Below are 16,563 nucleotides of genomic sequence, written 5' to 3' on the forward strand. Positions count from 1 at the left end.
CCATGCTGTTTCTCAGCAAGAATAAGAGTGGCAAAGTGCAAAGCAAAGCTGCAGTCCATCCAGGGAGGAGGGGTTCAGCCACACATGGAAAGAAGGCTCCCAGGGAGTCGGTCTCTCACTCGTTCACCCTGCCCACGACTCAGATCACGAGATTCTGCTCTAGGAATGACTGCAATGGCGAAGTCTGTTCAGACCTGCCCAGGCAGAGCCAGCAATTCCCTCTGACTGGTGCAGCAGTTCAGGCAAATTGCCCTTCCTGCAACCTCAGTCCCTGGGGGACTGAAAACCACAGCCAACGAACACTGACAAAGAGCCAGCACATGGGCACTGGCTGCCATGCAGAGATTCCCAGGAAACACTGCCACTGCAGGGTGAAAGTGGATAGACAATGCAAGTAACTATCTGTAAGTTAAAACTAACACAAATTCTGGGCTTGCTTTACTATAATATTTTAGGGGCATAGCTTTTTTCCTCTCTTTTTTTTGGTCTCTGAGAAAAGCTGAAAGTCTTTGCTTCATTTTGGCCATGCCTTTTTGCTTGGATGAAGATTTAAGGACTGTTCATATAATTTTATGAGGCTAGCCCAAGTATGATTTTGATGCTTTATTTTCACCATTTATGACTACCAGTAGATGAAAGACTCCAGTAGATGAAATAATCCTATTTCACCAGGAAATGCTGATGAGAGTGCACTGCTTCAAGACCAACACAAGCAACAGCAAAGGCAGCTGAAAGCTCAATCTACGTGGTGGAAGTTTAACTTGAGAGTGCCTCTAATTGATGGTCCTTTGCACTGGTCCTGAGAAGCCAAAAAATGAGCACCCTGAGAGAGAAATGCAGAATTTCCCTTGCCAGCTGTCAGATATGAAAGTAACATTTATGAAAAACCAACCCTTTAGGGAGCTGTGACAGAAGGGTGAAGACCCTCACCACACCATCCCTGGAGCACTGTACTGAATGGCCTGGCTTCCACCTTCAGAAATGAAATCTACCTTGCAACCATGAGAACTTCCCTGGCATTTTATATCATCAAGTGATCAGACAATACAAAGGTACCATGAAATAGAGAAGAACTTAAAAATGCAACCATAGTGTTGTGGGAGAAAGCAAGTGAAGTGGCAACTCGATGAGGAAAGGAGGAAAAAAAATCACACACTGATATGGAGAAAACCTTGGGACCCAAGATATGAATATTTGCATAAATCATGTGCTTCCAGGAGGATCCATAAAGTGAGCTGTGGCACTGAACATGGAACAAGTCATCAGCACACAACAAGACATTGTGACACAGAATTGTGCAAACAACGAACTCCAGTTTACTTCAAACCATGGGAGCAGCCTTGACTAAGCACTGAAAATGGCTGGGATGTATCGTATATAAAATGAGATTTAATTATGGAGGAGGGAAGAAAAGCAGTCCTAATGCTTCATTAACTAGCACATAGGAAAAGAAGTTTTTACTTTCTAATAAGAAGGGACAGTAAGAGTCAGTAAAACAGCTACTTACTGGTGTGCAGTATTCCACCATGGGATAGTGCATTTTGTGACCTTTAGCAACACGGCCAGAGAAGAAGCAACTTTGGCAGATGTCATAGTTAAAGTGCTTTAAACTTCTGTACCTAAAAGAGGATTAAAAAGAAATTCACGGCTTCAGAGCTTTGTATGTGACTGCTTCATATCAGCCCATCAAGTCTGCTGTGTTAGTAAATTCTCTTCTGTGACATGTCACATGGTGTGCAATGCCCAGCAATGCTCCTCTGCCCTGAGGGACAGGTACTGCTGCCTCAGATGTTTGTCACAGACCTCAATCTTCAAAGAAATCTCTAATATTGGGCAACAGTGAAGATTTCTGTACATTCACTCACCTTTAACATATGAAAGGCACTACCACGCTTTTTATTTCTATGACACTAACTTCAGATCTTTTGCTCTTCATCATGATTCCTAAAATAGAATGTCCTCCAGGAGGAAAATTCAAGAAAGTAATGCCCTCTCAGTAAGTCACTCTGGCAACCCCCTCATGTCCTTCCTAGCACCTCTATAAAAACAATTTTCCTGCAGAGCATTCCATCCATGCAAAACTCCAAATGCACTTTTGGGCCATTATTTAATCTCATCAGCTCTATGAGGCAGCTAACTGTTGTATCTGCTGTGCTGAAGTGCTTGAAAGAGCCGGAGGCATAAGGGTTGTCTTGTTCCAAATACACGGAGCAGCTCAGCCACAACGACCTCAAAAGAACATTGTTTTACATCAACTGGGTGCACAGTATTAGCTTTCTAAAAGCCTTCCAATACAGTATCTTTTTGTCAAGTGTGTACACAGGGTTTCAATGACTTGCAAAGACAGAGAAAAAAAATCTGTGACAGACGGATTCTACTATCATGATAATAGATTTGTTATATAAATTTAAGAGACAGATGAGATCAGTCAAGTAAAATTAGACACAAACACAGAGCTCCAGTGTCTGCTTCCTGAGTTCTCAGTGCTTACAACAGACTATCCATTCAGTTGCCATCCTTTGATATTTCCAAGGGCTGCACTTTTCAATTCCACCTACTTGTCTTTGGCTGGTTTACACAAAACTGTGTAAGTAATACAGTAGTTAATAAACTGCATCCGGGAATGGGAAAATTAGACTTTGTGGATGTGCTGAATCACGCACATCCAATCCACAGCTCCTCCTCAGTAATATTTATCACTTCCCAGTTCAGATATTAATAGGGAATAAAAAGCAAAATAAAAGAATTTAGACTATTAGATCAACAAGCTCAGATCCAAAACAAAGCAATAAATATCTTCTAAATTTCCCCTATTTCCCACTGCCTGTGAAACTGTAGCAGAAAGCACTGCCCCACTACATGCATAAAAGCTACATTCATCTGCTCCCAGGTTAGAGCAAAATGATGGCTTTTTTTGTGCAGCACTGTTTGCTGCTGTTATCTATCTGGGTTTTAGACACAAAATTACAAAAAGCTCCTTGTAAACAACATGATAACATAGAAGGAGAAATGCCAATGGTAAAAGAAGACTGTGTGCAAAAAGGGCAGAAACCATACAAAGCAGCTATTGCAAAGCAAAGTGATAAAACAAGTCTAGGCATAATTGAAAGTGAGTATTTACTCAGCCCTTAAGTGGCTTCTCAACAGGCACACCAACACAGCCGTTTTTACAACACAGTGACTTATTCATTGCCATAGTAACCACGGTGTCAATCCAGATGTTTAAATAGACCAGCAACATTTCCCCCACTCCAGGTTAATGTTCCACCAACATTCTTTTGCAGAGAAATGCACACGTAGCTTCTACATGCCTGAGAATTTTCAAGGCACTTCCTTGCTTTATGCTACGACAGAAAGCAATTCATTAGGATCCAATTCAGAAAATGCAACTGCATGGGACACACTGAATGTAAGGCAAATTGTGTCAGTTGTGCAATCCAACAATGCTTTTGTTGAGGCACGGAAAGATTTGGACAGAGAGGAAGTGCCATATTTTAACTGAGAGATGACTATTGTCCTCTTCGAGTCCCACAGCACTGTACCCCGTCTAGGTGCCACTCTCCCTCGTGTCCTCATCACAATTATTTTTCCAAGAACAAAATGCCTGTCAAATGAAGCTCCTGATTTGCCTGGAATCAGGCAGAGCTCTGGATCCATCAAGCAGAAGCACGCGTGGCTGAAAGGGAGAGAGTCTGTACCTGAATCCAATAATGGGGCACTCCTTACAGATGTTGCACTTGGCTTGGTGCTTGGCAGTCTCAGCAGCAGCCACCCTGTGCAGGACAGGCAGCCACACCATGGACTGTGGCTCCAGCCTCATCCAGTCCAGGAAAAGAGCTGCTTCGATCTCTGGTTTGTTGTTGGCCTGCAACACAAGGGGAAAAATTACAGGGGCTGAGCACAACTGATCTGTCGACTCACCAGATAACTAACAGCTCAAGCTGTTCTTGTCAGCTCCTTATCTCTTCCAGGAATATACTCCAGCTTTTCCCCCAGTCCAACTACTCAAAAAAAAAAAAAAAATCCCAGGATCCTGCCTTCAAGCCAGGAACTGAAAACCATTATTAATATTTCAAATCTCTCTCTTATTCTCTCTATTACAATAGACAGCACTACCATGTACTTTGTCACAGAGAAAATCATCCACTTACAGGATCACCTTTGATGCCCGATCTCACATTCTCTGTCTGTCTTATCTGAGACTGTATAGCACTGCTTCTCACCTATTTTAAAAACTGTTATCCAAGCCCTAAAAATTGCACGTCTTTTGATCAAAATTCCTTTCTCCTTAACATCTTTCATTATCACACTGACCTTTCTTCACAGTGCACACATAAGGAAATCATTCAAATCTCTCTCAAGCCTGTTGTTGAACATGTAAACCCTCTTTCTCCTTCAATGCCTCAAACCACCTCTTCTTTAACTTTCCAGTCACTGACTGCAAACACAATACAGCTCTGTCCCACAAAATAACATTCTCAGATTCCATTACATCCCACACTCATCTCTTTGCCAACAGCAGAAGAGCCAATGAACACTTCCCAGCAAACCCATTCATTCCTCTGCTGTCTTCTCATCCCATCCCATCCCAACTAGTGTGACATTTCAGGGATCTCTTCCAGGGTAACTTCAAGGCAGCTCAGCCACAGAGCTAAATCCCGTTGTGCCAGGCACCATGCACCCCCAAAAAATGATATATCATCCCTACCCAGAGCACCCACACTATGGAAAAAGGAAACAAAGAGAAAAACCCACAAGGAAACAGGGGACAGCAGTGATCTCTGTGCCCGGGTAGAGGTCACCCTGTACCAGCAGGCTGGACACTGCAAAGAACAGTGCAGAGCAAAGGCAAGGAGCATCAAAAGGGATTTAAAGGAAAACAGTGGAATGACTGAGCCAGCGTTTACAGGAAACAGCCCTCTGTGGTGCAGGGTGCCACAAAGCCTGCACAAAATTGTTACCTGAGAACCTGGGAGATGGTTTCAGTGCTGAAAGTGAGGTGGCAGATCAGGTGGGAACCTCAAGGGGCTCTGGTGGGGAGGGTGGGAGAGGGGAGGATGTGTCCACACAGGGAACTGCCCAAGTGATGAAGAGGGATAACATCGTGCTCTGTTTCTCTAAACCATCACTACATGCTAATTCCAATTCCTCAAGACATTTCCTTCCATGCTCCCCACAGCAACAGCATATTTATGGTCTGAATATATTTAAATCCTCTATGCTTTCAAATACAGCTCTCAGTGGGCCAGTCTTTTATATTTTAAACTTCACAAGGCTGACTGTCTTCCTTTGTGGTTCCAAACCTATTTGAAGCACTTAAATAAATAATAAGCATTAATGTATCATGTACATGGACCAAGATGAATAGGGGATTGAGTGCTGAGGATTTTTATGCTTGCTCTCAGTTACTTGTCCAGTTTCTCATGAAATTGGAGTTTAGTATAATCTAGCTAAAACCTTATTGAACTAAAAATGCTAGCAATGAATTTCGAGAAAAAAAATATCCCACCTGATCTGCAGGAGAGAGAGCTATAGGGAAAACCAATTAACTGTAGTTTTGGGTTTTGTTTTCTTTTAAATCTAACACTGTTTATAACCTTGACAAACAAATTAACTGATCAATATTTGAAGGCTAAGAAAAATGCAGTCTCCCAGACAGAACCCCATGAAAAAGATGTGAAATACAAAATCCTGTAATATATCCTGAATAATATACTGTATTAAAACTGACTTAAAATGCTGTTGCAATACTTTAGTTCATCAGAAACAAAGATTCTTGGTCAGAACTCCCTTCTTAAGATGCTCATTTGGGAAACCATCCAACAACTCCTATCACTACACTTGGGATCCATATACATGGACTTCTAGTATAGTCAAAAATATCCTTTTTTGGATGTTTGGGATAAAAACATCAAATCAGAACATATCTACAATTATTCAGATAAAGTCCTACACAGTTTGATACTCATGAAAAGATTATATTAAATGGAATACAGGCTGAAACACTTCAGAAGTATTCTGCTTTAAACCCCAGTTCTCTGTTTTTTCACACAGTTGCAGAATTTAGGAAGCCCTCCCCCCTCCCCAAAATACAAAGAGTAAATCAAAAGCACAGTAAAGCCCAGTCAACACTGGAAAAAGGATTTGTTCAGAACAGTGAATACTGCCTTCTGCCACAGTACATCAGTGAATTCAGTTGAATTAAATTAATTTTGGAACTCGTAAGTGAAAGGCATGCCTCTAAAATATGACCATCTCTATATTTTCACTGGAAGGCAGGGCAACAAAAGGGCAGGGGAGAGGCTTTCTGTGACTCACTCAGGGATCCAGCTTCAGCCAGCAACTACACTGGCAAACCATAGCCCTGCCTAGCAGACTACACATTCTATACAGAGGTCCTCTAAGCCTCAAAAAAAAAATAAATTAAGAGGATCTCTTTAATATACCATTCCTAATAGAAAAGCACGAGGTGCACGGAAATGCTGCAGTGCAAGCTGCAGTCAGAATAAGAATGAGCCGCTCAAAGCGCTGCTCTCCACTTGTAGCTGCTTTAAATTTGCAGGGAAAATGCTGCAGCAATGAAAGACTTTCTGTAACACCCTAGATCTATTTTAATTTTGCAGTCACTGTCAATTGCCAGCAGTCCCAATAGCTGCCTCGGCAGAGCTCCGTATGGCGGCTGCACAAAACCTGTGCTCAGGGAGATTAGGTGCATTAAAATGTATCAGAACTGGTTCTGAATTATATTACATGAAGATTTAAAGCCACATGGAGAAAAGCTGGTCAGGGTCAGACAGTGTAGGACAGACAGTTCTTGGCTGTCTCCTGAGCTGCTATTACGATTTTTAAAATAATCTCTAAATCCAGTGAGGCAGCAGCTGAAGATTTTACATACAGGAAAAAGGCTGAATTCATACAGTTCATATCTGAAGCAACAAGATGAAGCTGTAAAGAATATTAACGGTTCTTCTCCTGAACACACTTCTGTGCAACTCACAATTTTTATGGTAATAACAGAGTGAATCATAAAGTAAAATTCATTAAGGCCTTTCCAGCTCACAAGTAACAATTTGTTATGGAGGACATTCAAATTCATTATGTTCCAGACATCTGTTTTTCAGTATTTATTTTGCAGAAACAATGGGGAAATAGGAAGTTGGGTGGTGCTAGCGTCTTTATGCAATACTTGGGAGACGAGTTTTTTGTTTTTCCCTCTCTCTTCCTCCAGCTAGTAGCTGAAAAAATATCCTATGCTATATTAACTTTGTCTGTCCATAATAGGAAATATGATACAAAATACAGTTGGGATTTTACATGAACAATGTGGTACTTTGCTTTCAGACTGAGTCAGATAATACAGCAGAAATTTCTGATTTCTGATTAGCTGTATTCTGCTTATGTGCAGTGTAGGAAACTGACTGGAAATAAATTAACATTGTTAATTGAATGGTGTTTTTCAAGCCGGGTAGAAAGCTTTACATTAGCAAATACTGTTTTGGACAAACAGAACTGAGGGATGGGATTCTTATGACTTTTTAAAGTCTAAAAAGGCAGAGCAGCCAGTAACAGCAACCCTGTCTCCCCAGCCAGACCTAACCCTGTTCACCCTCATCTTCCCCTCCTGCATTAGACTCGATTGCATTGACTACGCCAGCCAATGTTTTTAGTGCTGTGGCAAAGAATAATAAAATAAAATAACATGAATCCAGAAGTGAATTAGTGTAGTTTTATATCATCCACACTTGAACAGCATCTTCCTGATCCCCTCCCCTTAAACCATTTTAAAATAGCTTTTGAAAAGCAGTTCACTTGCAGGACTCTTCAAGACTGCCTCCAAAGTCAGGCACAGGTTCACAAAATCCTGCTGAAATAAAAGCAGAATTGCTGTTTTATGACATTTACAGCACAGCAGCTTGAGGAAGGATTTGCTAGTTCCCTTTGGCCAGCTCTCTGTTGTCAGAGCCAGGAGCAGAAGAAATATCCTATGAATAGAAACAAGGGCTGCCTGAATCTGTTAAAAGAGATTGAGTCCCTCAACAGTGACACTGCACTTGTAAGTTATTTTCATGTAGACTTGTATATGTAACTATATATAGTTATTTGTACATAGCACTGGTATTTCCTAACTGCTCCAAAATAAAAGCAATAAACAATGCCTCAAGAAACAACTGTCCAACCAATTAAAACCACAGCATTTACGGCCAAAATCACTTTCAGGGTCCTGGCCCAGGATTTGTAACACCCAAATGCCACCTTAAAGGACTAACAGCTCTATTTTGGATTTTATTTGCCCGAGTAAATATACCAGATTTGGACACACTTCCATGGTTTTAGAAAGTAGGCTCATCTTGCCTTACCATTGATCAAGTACAAATCTAGTAATGAAGAATATACAGTAAAGAATATTAAAATACTTAGCTTCATCAAAGTGAAGCAAAACAAGGTTTAAAATACATGCATGAGTTAACTGCACGTATTTTACTACTCCTTAGCTTCTTCATCTGTTCTAGTTTTTAACATCAAGTACTCTAATTCAAGTATATCCTTGAAAGAAAGCATACTTAAAGCATTTTATAACCAAGAACCAACTGTCCAACATTTCACTGAGAACTGGCGAGGGACATTTTCATCCGAGCTGCACTCTGTTCTCTCATCACATTTCCTCAAAGTCTCAATGTCACAGTAACTCATCCAAGGCAGTAGTGTGAATTCCTAGGTCCTGTTTACACTATATGAGGAAAGCATATCAATAATATTCCACTGTGATTAAAACTGTGTGTCCTTCACTCCAATATCATTTCCCTATACTGTTTACTCAAAAAAGTACTCATCACAGAACTAAAAGGAAAGTCCTTTCACACTGCAGCAACACTGAATTCACTCAATTTTTCATGGATCTATAGATTGCTTTGATGCATTCTGAGCTTAAGCAGAACTATACAGTCTTCAAGTGGTCACTGGATTAAGCTCTTTGCTCTCTAAACTTAAAAGCATTTTTTCCTTTAAAATCTCAAAGCAGAAATTACACACCCCTGCCCCAAATAGGAAAGATGAGTCCCATGATATCATTCTCCTCCCAAGAACTTCTACCAGCACCTTCCTGCAAATGAAGAAAACTACAGAAAGCACAAGCCAGTGCTGGGGGAGGGAGAAGTAGCAGCAAGACTGGAGCAGCAGCCTCGGGAGAAGGGGACCCAATTCTCAGGAGCAGAGGTGTGCAGCAGGCAAGGCTGCTGCCAACAGCAGGGCTGAGCTCCTCCCTGCCCAAACCTCATTCCCAAGGACTCACCCTTCAAAAAGCACAGGAGATTTCCTCTGTTATCTCTGGGAACAGTAAACATCCCCTTTTTTTCTGCTGCTGTGCAGACAGACAAGGCCGTTGCCAGGGCACCTAACCTAAGGGAGCTGGGAGAACCATTTCTGAAGCACACAATTGTTGCGACTCTGACATGACTGCAATTATATTGCTGGCTTATCATCACCAGAAAGAAGGAAGAAAAAGGGGAAGAAAAAAACCAAAACTAAAGAAAAAGCATTCCTCAATGTGGGCGTACAAAGAAAGACTCAAATTAGTTTCCATGAAGTAATGTAAACTATGAACCCCCACAATATTAAAAAAAGAATTATCTTGCTCTGGTAACAGGAGGCTGCTGGGAGCAGCAGTACTGCCTGGCTGTCCAGCTTTTCCAGCCTCCCTGTTTCCTGGGCTGCTTTGTGTTCCCCCACCAACACTTCTGTGCTTGTTCCCCAGCCTGTGGATCCTGGCGCCCACCATCCTACACTGAAAGGATCTCTCAGTGCTCCCCCTCTCCCTTTCTCATGGGAATTTATCTTTTTCCCCATCAGCATTCCTGGCTGCTCCTTTCTTTCATGCCTCATTTGACCCACACTGTTTCCTTCATCACTTTTATTCTTACTGCTGGTCTTACTGTCATTCCCCAAGAGTCATCCTTATTTTCCCCTCCTTAATTCCTTCTATCCTTTCCCCTTCCTGTCCCTCCTAGAAGATCTCTGTTCTGCTGCAGCACAGACTGGAAACTAACTTGCACTCTGAGAGCTGAAATGAAGCTTCATCTGGAGGAAAAATGAGAGGATGACATTCCTCCTATTTTAGGTAAGAAAAAATCTGTTTTTCAGTGTAGGTAAGAGAACGAAACTTCAAGTTTTCTGATGTTCTGACTTCTGAGCATGCTGAGGTTGTGTCCAGCTGTGCTTGGGCTGTTCCTAGAAATGCCAGCAGCTGGATGTGGTACAACTCTAATCTCTATGATGAGTTGCTAACTCATTTTGTTCAAATAAACAGTTATCACAAAATCACAGAATCACAGAATAAGCTGAGTTGGAAGGAACCCACGAGAACCACTGAGTCCAACTCTCAGACCTGCACAGGAACATCTCCAAGAGTCTTCTTCCTACTTTAAAAAAAACGGGTTTGGTATGTTTCACCATTGTGATTTTATATTGTTTTATTCCTAGTGTAAACATACAGAATGGCAGCCCTCTTAAAAAAAAAACCTATGGTTTTGCCAGGTTCTGAGGTCACTTTCCTTATCAGTTTTTCAATGGTGTTCTGAAGTGCTGCTGACATTCACTTGGGAAAACTACAGAATCCGGTGAGCTGTAATTTCTGAGGAAGGTCATTTGCACAAAATTTTTACCAGGGATTTGCTGCATAATCATTTTGTGTTGGTGTCACTCGAAAGCCCAACATGGAAGTAAAGGCTTGAAAGCACCAGCAGGGTCTAACACAGCTATCAACATTACTGTGCACAGTTTATGAGTATGGGCTGTTCACCCAGGACATAGCCCCATAAAACACTCATTCTGAAATGGCATCAAACACCCGTTAGAATTATAAAAGGTCATGACACGAATGACAGACACAGTAAAATGTAAATCCTGTAGAATTAATCTGTTAAAAGAAATGTCAAAAATACAGAAAGTAAATGTCCCATCAGAACTGAAGTTTATGGTGATTTTAGACTTGGATTATTTTAGAAGTCATTGTGTGTGTGCAGTCTACTTCCAAGCATTAATATTCATTGAAAACACTTGCTGTGTTTTGCTTACCACAGAACTGAAACTACTACATAATGAAACTTGAGCAGCAGGCAAAAAAGCAAACAACTCCCCCCTTCCCCAAGCAAACAAAAAAAATCCCTCAGGGACAGTGAGGAGATGGGTAAAGAGCTCTCTTCCATTGTAATGTAGAAGATGCATTTCGAGTTAATCACAGACCATACATTACCTCCCCTCCTCTACCTTTTCACTAAGCAGCTGTCTTCATCTTGCGCATTCTGCTGGTACCAATGATAAGGATGAATAATTCCCTTAACTCTCTTCCTCCCCAGATTAAATAATTTACAAGTTTGAAAAAGAGCCTCCAGTTTGCTGCATATTCCTCAACAGACGGGATAGGAATTCTTTCAGTACCCTAAAAGAAAACTGGTATTATCCATTCAAGGAGTGGAAGGAGCTCATCGAGCACCCCTCACCTCCAGACAGCACAGCAGGCCGTCTCCTGTTGCTCCCCTGGGCACCTGGCTGTCACTGGTACGTACCTGCCCAAAATTCAGATAAACCACTGCTGTTCACCTACATAGCAGCAACAGACAGTCATCTACTGCTGGGCAATAGAAAACTGTACAACCAGGAGCTGCTGCAACAAAGACACCGTTGTTTGTAGGGTTCAGTCCCAACAGGAGTCCCAATGACAATTATCAGCCATCTGAGCTAATTCAAACACACCTCATCAAAGGAACAGTTTAATAAGCCACTACCACCACATGACCCACAGTACCCTAATCCTCATCCCAGATTTTCAACCCTCTTCGGAGGTGCAGGCGAGCTCAAGAAAAAAACACCAGCAGGGAAATTCAGAGCCAGCAAAACATGAACTTACAAACTGGAAGCAGCTCCTGACGCTCGGCTCGATGTTGCTGCCCCCGAAGGAGGCCACCTCCCCCAGCTGCCGGGGGATCTGGATGGAGTCGTGCAGCAGCAGCCCCAGCCGGCGCTGGTCACAGAAGCCAGTGGAACTTGCCACTTGTTTGAACAGGTCTGGAGGAAGGAGAAGGACACCAGAGGTCAAGCATCACCACCAGGATGTGGCAAGCAGCCCAGATTTGCGTTGTTTCCAAGGCTCACAGGTGCAGTTGACAGCCTTGGAGGACAGGAACACAAATATGACTTCCATCTGGCTGCTTCTGTTCCCATAAACACTGGGGTTTTCCTGTGAAATGTGAGTCTTGTGGCAATTTTTAATAGTGTTACTGGCTTGTACCTGGGAAGCAAAGCCACTCTAACACAGCATCTGTGTCACTACTGGTAATAGAAGTGGAGACTCGATAACACAGCTAACTAAACAGCAGGATCTTCAAGCCACAACACAGGTGGCTAAAAAACAATGTTTAAGGGAAAAATAATTTCATACAACATAGAGTCCTTTACAAGTCTTAGCAATCAACATAGAACTCAGAGAATCCATTTCTCTTCCAGGTGAGTTAAAATGATAAACAAGAGCCCCCTAACTCTGATATATCATCATCTTTTAATTCAAGAGAGTTTCTAAAATAAAATAAAAATTACAATATGGCAGAACCTACCATCCATCAGAAATTTTAGTATCATATTTTTGCTTCTGAAGTGAAATATCGCTTGATTTTCTCTTATTGGATCATTCTAGAAAAGAATCCTTACAGGACAGAATTATTATCCCTTCATAAGCTCAATTTAATTTGGTGGGAATTAATAATATTACATATATATTGTGGAGGTTATAGAATTTATAATAAAAAGAAAAAAACAGGTTATTATTAAATGAAATATTTATTTGGCAACATATCTGTTGGCAATACATTACCTGAATAAATTCTCCTTACTTTTCAACAGTTAAAAAAAAAGAGAGAGCAAAATAAGACTAGAATAAAATAATGCTCTGTTTTTGGAGTCACTTTAATATTTTACCCAACACCAGGGATACAATTATAAAGGTGCTTCAGCACTGCTCGAGATAACTTTCCTAGCACTGCTTAGACACCTGTTTTCTTCTAAAGGAATAAAGGAACAGATAGAGAAAGGATTATTTTTTAATTACATGAATTTCACTCTTGCAAAATCTAGTTTTATAATGAATAATTCTGGGATGAATGCTTCCATCACCTCTGCAAGCCTTAAGACTCGTGCTCTAGCACAACCAACTCTGCTCTGCTGCACAAATTAGACAAAAAACTGGTAAGGGGTGCAAGTCATTGCACACTTGCAGCAACACTAATGGCAACTGCACGATGCCTTCAGCAGGGGTGGCAAAGGCACACCACAGCACGACAGACACAATTCCTTCCTCTCCCACAGCTATTCAGCTTTCAATCTCCCTGTCTTTAAAACATTAAATGTCCTCAGCAAGGTTATAGGACACTTAATAGGTTATGCATTGCTGTGCACACACACCGCAGGAGAATCTAAAATACGAATAAATGTTTTCCTTTATAGCTTTGATAATCTCACATGAAATATCATTTTGAAAAACACCTGTATTAATTTTCTTAAAAGATTTTCTGAATACTTTTTCTTAACACCCACATGAAACATCTAGAAATCTAAACTGTGACATGCATTGTGATTGCCCTAAAATCTGATCCAATTACACATTGTTATGCACAGACCCCGCTGTTGGCACTGTCTGTTTTCTCTTCAGAGTTCTTCAGCTTGCATTAGTAGAGAGTAAAATGATAACAATTGATGAAGAATTGCTATGATATTGGGTCAAACCCTAAAGGGTGGATTTTCAGTGGTATTTTTAAGTGCTTGAATGAAGGATACCAGTTAATTCAACAAGAAAGTTACTCCTGAGAACTACATTTATCAGTAGTTCTTTTCTGGATCCTAGTCTCATTAGTGAACTGACTTATTAGTCATGTAAAAATAGGACTGAAAGTGGAATTTTTTCAAGTATTTCCTCTCTTAAAATATGCAAAATTTGACCACCTTTCTTATTTACTTATTAAAATTTATTTATTTAAAGGCAGCGACTACATTTAAACACAATGTACATAATAAGACTGACCACCATGTGGGAACAATTAAAAAAAGTTAATATATTTGAAAATAGTGTAATGCAAGTGTCCTGAAGACATGCATTTTTGTATCTAAAGGTGTGCTGAATCAGTGGTCTCCAAAGGGAGTCTTGTGCCTCAGGGAGTGTTCAAGACAATCCATTAGGGTGCAGTAAAGAAATACTTTTTGTACAGATAAAAATTCAATTGAAAGGTTTAAAACAGTGTTTATTTAATCTTTATCACATCCTTCTTAACCTTCTTCTTTTGGTATGCTTTATAATGTAGACAATATATTAGTACAGCAGTACATGTACATAATTTATAAATAGATCTACATCTATTGGAGGTGCATGGTCAAAATTTTTTCTGCTGGGAGGGGTTGTGATCAAAAATGTTTGGCAACGGCAGTGCTAAATTACCTAAAACTACAGAGAAAAATAACTTAAAGGTACAAGGTGAAACAACACACTTGGCATCTGCAATATCTAAATTAATGTTTCTGTATGCTATTTAAATGTTTATTCAATAAAAAAAACAGGAGGAATAAAACAGGAACACAAACATAAGGTAAACCCAAAATAATTACATCGACTTACATCTGTATTTATCTTCCAGGTGTGCTTTACAAAGGGACACGACACCGGTTTTGAAAGATAAGACACGGATCCTTCCTGTTCGACCCCTAACGGAAAAGAAACACTGGCTGATAATAAAATCCATTCATGTCATAATTTGTTTACTATAACCGAGTTCACTGCATAAATAATATCTCACACAAATAAATTAAATCTCACAGACAACACTCAAGCTGGATGGTTATTAGTTAAGCTAGAAAAAGAAAGCGTTGCTGTGGCTTCGCAGGCATAGCTGAACTGCAGTGTGCTGCTGCATCAACTCTACATGAAATGGGCTCCATCAGAAATAACCACTCATCCCCTTTTTTATAAAAAAGAGTGAGTAAAGGCTCTTTACACTATGCTCCCTTGAACAGGCTTCTCTATGAACTGCTGCTGAGTGATTCTCAGAGGAGAAGAGGTCTCTGGCAGAACAGCAAACTAGTCCCTTTGCCAAAGACAGCATAGCTTTACTTCCAACAGAAATCCAATGTAGCGATCGCTTGTAGAAAGTCTTTGCTTACTGTCTGTCAGCCATGCCCTGACTTGCCTGAAAAGGCAACAGGAAGCCAGGCATGAAAAAGCAGCCTCTGCCAGAAGTGTGCAGTGACAGAGGCACTTGTAATATGTTCAGGTGAAAGATAAAGCCTGCCTCGAAACCATGGCAAGGCAAGCAGGCTGTACAGCTGTGCCATTAACACCTTGGTGCGGTTCCTGAGCTCCTCCTGGCAGCGCTCAAACCTCTCCTGTGCAGTACCAACAGGCTGGGACACTCCAGCCAGCCCCTGCTGCCTGTCAGTCTTCCCCCCATGCTCACTCCTGCCTTGTAACGTGCCCACGCTACTACTTCTGCTTTCTAATGTGACAGTGAGAACAACATCCTCCTCTGAGCTGCAGGCGACGCAGTGACAAACCTTCACATCTTCTCTCATCATCTGCTTTAACTCAATTTACTTCCAGTTGCTGGCTTCCCCCCCCAGCCTTTTGTTTCTGATAGCATTTCAAATATGTAACATCTATAGCAAACGAAGACATACACAAAACAGGAAGCTAATGCCTAAACCCAACGTTTTTGAAGCAGAGACTTATCAACAGCTTTGAAGGGCCACCAGTAAGGCCCCCACTGGGAATAAGACAAATCATGTTGAGGCAGACCATGGCCATGCATCAGGGTGCACCACAGGTAAAGATGCATGTGGTCTTCTAATCATATGAAAGAGCTGAGGAGCCAGCAGCGCTCATTTATCCACACACCTCCCCTATACGCAAACCCTATAAAAGGTACAGACAGAAACCTGTGGTCAAAGCCAAATTCAGAATTTGCAGCTTTTTATCAGAGAATTTTGCGTTTTTCATCATGAATAAGAAGCATTTGTAGTTTACCTATGCTTTCCACACTCTGGTCCTCTCACTCCTCTCCCTCAAATCTTTTCCAAATTAATTATCATCTGTGCCCTGAGAAACTCCTCCTGATGAATACCAGACTCATGCAAATTATACAAGAGAAGAATATAGAATAATGATTGCTCTGCAAGGCAATTAAATTGAAACTTGTACGAATCTTGAGTTGTTCAGTTCACTCTCCTCTCCTCCCAAGTCAAACCAATAATTTAGCAAGCTACTGCAAATGAGCATGAGTGACTGATCAATTAAAACAAATCCGAAATGTGCTGGATCTGCAGAGCTGTACCCATAATTAGATCAGTCATTGACTGTGAATTTGATTATTATCTTTACAAATGACAGTTTTCAATTATAAGAAAAGTAAAGATGCAGTACATTTAATTAAACATCTCTGGTAGCGCCGTGCACTTTGGTTGATCTCTGCCTATTAAGTTTACAATGAAAACTAAATACACGTAACCCCAAGGTCACCTCCCTTACCAGTGTAA

General features: G+C 41.0%; 1 protein-coding gene across 17 annotated transcripts in view; it reads right to left on the minus strand.

Moving 5' to 3' along the window:
* DMD (dystrophin) overlaps positions 1 to 16,563 on the minus strand; it is a 1,161,005-nt gene that overhangs the window by 41,521 nt on the left and 1,102,921 nt on the right. For all 17 annotated transcript variants that reach the window (XM_038157590.1, XM_038157575.1, XM_038157541.1 and 14 more), the window contains 4 exons: positions 14,654 to 14,739; positions 11,903 to 12,060; positions 3,699 to 3,865; positions 1,508 to 1,619 (listed from right to left, as the gene is read on the minus strand). In XM_038157590.1, the coding sequence (XP_038013518.1) occupies positions 1,508 to 1,619; positions 3,699 to 3,865; positions 11,903 to 12,060; positions 14,654 to 14,739 (523 nt within the window). The remainder of the gene's footprint in view (positions 1 to 1,507; positions 1,620 to 3,698; positions 3,866 to 11,902; positions 12,061 to 14,653; positions 14,740 to 16,563) is intronic.

Source organism: Motacilla alba, chromosome 1 (genome assembly GCF_015832195.1).
Source record: "Motacilla alba alba isolate MOTALB_02 chromosome 1, Motacilla_alba_V1.0_pri, whole genome shotgun sequence".
In the NCBI taxonomy this organism is placed as follows: Eukaryota; Metazoa; Chordata; class Aves; order Passeriformes; family Motacillidae; genus Motacilla; species Motacilla alba.